This window comes from Anolis sagrei, chromosome 3 (genome assembly GCF_037176765.1).
Source record: "Anolis sagrei isolate rAnoSag1 chromosome 3, rAnoSag1.mat, whole genome shotgun sequence".
In the NCBI taxonomy this organism is placed as follows: domain Eukaryota; kingdom Metazoa; phylum Chordata; class Lepidosauria; order Squamata; family Dactyloidae; genus Anolis; species Anolis sagrei.
This window is the reverse complement of record NC_090023.1, coordinates 66664601-66669050: the sequence shown is the minus strand read 5'-3', so window position 1 is coordinate 66669050 and position 4450 is coordinate 66664601. Positions and strand designations below refer to the sequence as shown.

The 4450-nt window shown below is 36.8% G+C and overlaps 1 protein-coding gene across 2 annotated transcripts in view; it reads right to left on the bottom strand.

Moving 5' to 3' along the window:
• Positions 1-1373: 1373 nt before the first annotated feature.
• JAM2 (junctional adhesion molecule 2) overlaps positions 1374-4450 on the bottom strand; it is a 34220-nt gene continuing 31143 nt past the window's right edge. The window contains exons 9-10 of one of the 2 annotated variants that reach the window (XM_067466695.1): positions 3654-3690; positions 1374-1704 (exon numbers count right to left, since the gene is read on the bottom strand). In XM_067466695.1, coding sequence (XP_067322796.1) covers positions 1672-1704; positions 3654-3690 — 70 coding nt within the window. In that variant the 3' untranslated portion in view covers positions 1374-1671. Of the gene's footprint in view, positions 1705-3653; positions 3694-4450 lie in introns of both variants that reach the window. The other variant, XM_060770478.2, reaches the window with a different exon arrangement.

Below are 4450 nucleotides of genomic sequence, written 5' to 3'. Positions count from 1 at the left end.
TATGAATTTCTTAATTTAGTGATGCCCATAAAGCACTCATGTACAACAACTTCTACAGGGGATAGTGAGATAAATATTTCAGTCTGAGATAAACCGAAACGGTTCCTGTTTTCCTATTAGGCAAGTAATTAAATTTCACTGCTTATTTGATTATGGCAGAGAGAGTTGGTTTAGCACTGTTATGGATGGGAAATAAAAAAAAAAGAAATATCTGTTAAAATGGAATTATTCAAACAGTTAACCCCCCCCCCCCCCCCAATATAAGTTCCTCTATATCCCAATGATCTGTTGTTGCCTGGCACTCTTACAGTATGGAGACATAATATGTGGAGGGAACCAGACGAGCTACATCTGATTTTGCTGTTTCAAATGAACAATGAATAACATTAATGGAATTGTCTTAAGGCATCATCATTGCAATCACCAAACACAAAAAAATAGTTTATTTATAATATCTTTGAGCTTGTTCTTTTTAAAACCACTCAGTGGTGTTGACAAGAGTGAAAAAAATGAAGTAATAAAAAACACTACACTTCAGAAAACTTAACTCTGTAATTCTGTTAGTGATTATAAGGTATGAAGGGGTAAAGGCACTTACAGGGGGAAAAATGCTGTAAGTAATGCTCTTCTAACCCATCTTGCAAACAGAATATCCATAATGCCCCAGAATATTAAAAAAATTAAATCTACTTAGCTATCTCATTAAGGACAGGCATCCACTCATGTTTGTCAGCCTGTATGGTTCTGACTGTTGTGGGAAAAGAACAAACCCCTTCCCCCAAATGCAAACACCCTGAAGACCAAATTCAGGTGTTGAGCCAATGGTGATTTGCAGAGTTACTCCTATTAAATAGATGGCTTCCTGCACTTCAGTTCCTTACCGGAAAAGGTATGTTGGCGTCATTAGCCTCCTTTACTAATGGCATGAACAGATTTGGTGTTTCCCCTTCAGTAGGGGAATGAAAAAAAACCCACACTAACAGTGTCCAAGGTTAATCAGATCTGGGAGAATAACAGATAGCTGATGGGATTAGATGGTCAGAGATGTGCTTGCCACCCAGACAGCTGGCTTCTTGAAAACACAAATTTTAGCAGGTCAAACAGTAAGTCTGTATAGACTAGTATCCTGTTTCTCAATGGTCAACTGCCTGCCACTGTTTTCCAGCAACACTAAAAATGCTCTGCTTTTAAACCAGTGACTAACAGTGTTATCCTCCATGGATTTCTTCAATTTCCATTCACAGCAGCATGATGAATTAGTGGATATTGCTACATCTTGTGGCAAAAACAAACTGCTTACTTTTGTCTGTATACTTGTGTTATAGGAAAAAAAAATCATCCAGCTCTTTTTTACACTTTTGTTGATGCCTTAGTAATTGGTCGAAATGTAGCAACCAGAACTACATTTCATTATTTATTTTTCCTAGTTTAACACTTTTGTGGATACATTGTCCAGCAGAAAGCCTTTTATATGTTTGTGCACATATCTTCCAGTGAAAAAAGCACTGTCAAATAAACTAACAACTTTCGCCAATCTTCTGTCCACTTAACAGTAGCGTCATAATTGCCAATGGCTTTCTGTATGCACCACTCTTCTCATTTACAGAATGGAGTTGAGATGTTCTGTGCAGCAGCTGAACATTTGGTGATCGCCAGATAATTGGATTTCTTTCAAATAACGAAGGATTTTGTGTGCTTGAAATCCTAATTGGGGAAGATGAAACGGAAAAGGGAATAACTTAGAATTCAGACATTTTTAATATTTATTGTTTAAAATGTCAGTGAACAACCAATAACCAGAATTGTAATGCTAAAGAGATGTTATTTTGCCCTGAGGGGGACCGACCCATGTCTCATACAACAAAAAGTATTGGTAATTTAGGAATAGTAGTAAGTGGCAGAAACCTTACAGCTGTGGTGACACAACTCACAGCTACCCAATATGAATATGATTGTTGTGGCTATGTTCTCTCTGTACCTTACTTGGTGGAGTCCTTATAGATACATACATTTTTCTCAATGTAATAAGCAAAAGATGTCATTAGTAAGGTGGCAAGACCATGAAAACACATGAATTGCTCCTTAACTTCTATATGGCTGACTTCCACATTCACTAAATAATGACACTACTACAGTGCAGCATGAATTCTGTTCCACAGATATAATGTATCGAAGAGCTAATAGCAGAGAAACATCAGAATTCATTAAATGTGCAGCCAGCCTTCCACATTTATAGGAGATAGAGGTATAGAATCCCAGTGAAAGTGAAAAAAATGAATAAAATATTTTTACCCAAGAGAATATCCTTCTATGAACCTAGATTCTCCAGTGTGACTATGGTAAATGTCCACCTAAAGTCAACTATAAAATATCTAGAGAAATATCCTTTCTAGGAATCTCTATGGCCTCCCTCATAATTCTATGGTCAGTTTTCAGTAGAAATTGACCACAGAGTCACAGTGGAGGACCTAGAGATTCCCCGAGATAGCTTTTTAATTAAACCTGCAAATATGGAGCAATTACTGCATTTCTTCTATACCCTAGAATTTCATTTTAAGTTTTATGGAATTGTTTAAAACGGTTTCTTTACAAAGATACCAAATAAAGTACTAGCCTATCTTTGTTAATGACATGTTAGGGATTTGTGTATATATGGGAATATATTCACATTGCTCCCTCTCTTCCCCACAGATCTGAAGCAGCAAAGATGTACTATATGATTTGGTTGACTAGGTAGCTCACCTTCTAGTTGCTCTGTACAGTACGGCTCCCGTATTCATGGGACCAATACCTGCCATTTCACTAATGTTCAAATGAGTTATTTTATAGGTCCTGCAGCACAATTCCCTGGTACACTTTTGAAAGGTGACCCATAGAGTCACACAGGAGGACCTAGAAATGCTAAAGAGGTGTTCTCGCTATTTATTTATTTATTTATTTATTTATTTATTTATTTATTTATTTGCTCACTCCATTTTTACCCTGCTCTTCTCACCCTAAAGAGAACTCAGAGCAGCTCAAAAAATGGGCAAAAATTCAGTGTTGAATTACAACATACATAACAAATAGACATAGAATGATAGAAAAAATAAAACATACAATAGAATTTAAAAAGTTCAAACCATTTTAAAAAGATTATAACATAGTACTTAGACTCTCTAGGCATATTCTAGGTCCTCCAGTGCAATTGTATGGTATACATCTCCAGTTACTATCTCCAGTTTCACATTTTCATGACAAGCCCACACATCCCATGAATATGAGGGTCTTACTGTACATAATAGGAGCCCCCGGTGGCACAGTGGGTTAAACCCCTGTGCCAGCAGGACTGAAGACCAACAGGTCGCAGGTTCGAATCCAGGGAGAGGCGGATGAGTTCCCTCTATCAGCTCCAGCTCCTCATGCGGGGACATGAAAGAAGCCTCCCACAAGGATGAAAAAAAATCAAATCATCCAGACGTCCCCTGGGCAACGTCCTTGCAGACGGCCAATTCTCTCATGCCAGAAACGACTTGCAGTTTCTCAAGTCGCTCCTGACACGATTTAAAAAAACCCTGTACACAATAAATTTAGCATGATAACATGCAAGGCTGGCATTTACGAAAGAAGTTCAAGTTAATGTTGCTGATACTGAATGGATATTTAATACCCACCTTTTCATTTTCTCCAGGTTTGTATTTAGAGCTGTTCCTGCTAGTGAAACAAAAGTGGGAAAGTATAAACTTTTATCCAGGGAGTTCCAGGCAGACAGACAACTATTGATAAATCTTACATGTATAGAATGATTTGCCTGTCTTCCATCGAACCCTTTTTTGTTGTGTAGCTTCAAGTTGTTGAAATTAAAGTACATTGGGTTCAAATAGGGGGAAACAACGAGATTTGATTTGGTGATTTGGAATACATCCTACATATATATTATGAGAAGATATATCTACATATTTGCTGGTATCCAGTTATAACATTCAACAAACCTTCAATAATTATCAAAGGCTTTTTAACGTTATGATATTAAACTAGTATTTATTATTAATCATAAGTGAACATACAGGACTTTCAAATATATAAAACACTTTATTTTTCCAACCATAGGGCAAAAACAGTTTTTGAACTATCTTCTCATGTGCCAGAATTTTTGACCAATAACCACAAACTCTGAAGAACAGAAGGAGAAAATATGCTCTTCTCATTTTCAGTGAGAAAACAACTGGTTAAAGAGCCATTCTAAGTACTTATTTACCATTCATCAGTTGATCCAAGAGTCTATGGATTCAGTATTTGGAACTAGCAGCTGGATTAAGGCCACAGCGTGGAAGTTTCCCTTTAATTATATTACTGCTTCTAAACATCTATAGCAAATGTATTAACTAGACTGATTGGAGCCTTATTTTGCCAGCTACCCCCACATTTATAAATGATGGTGTATGAACTGAAACACTATGATTAGTGCAAA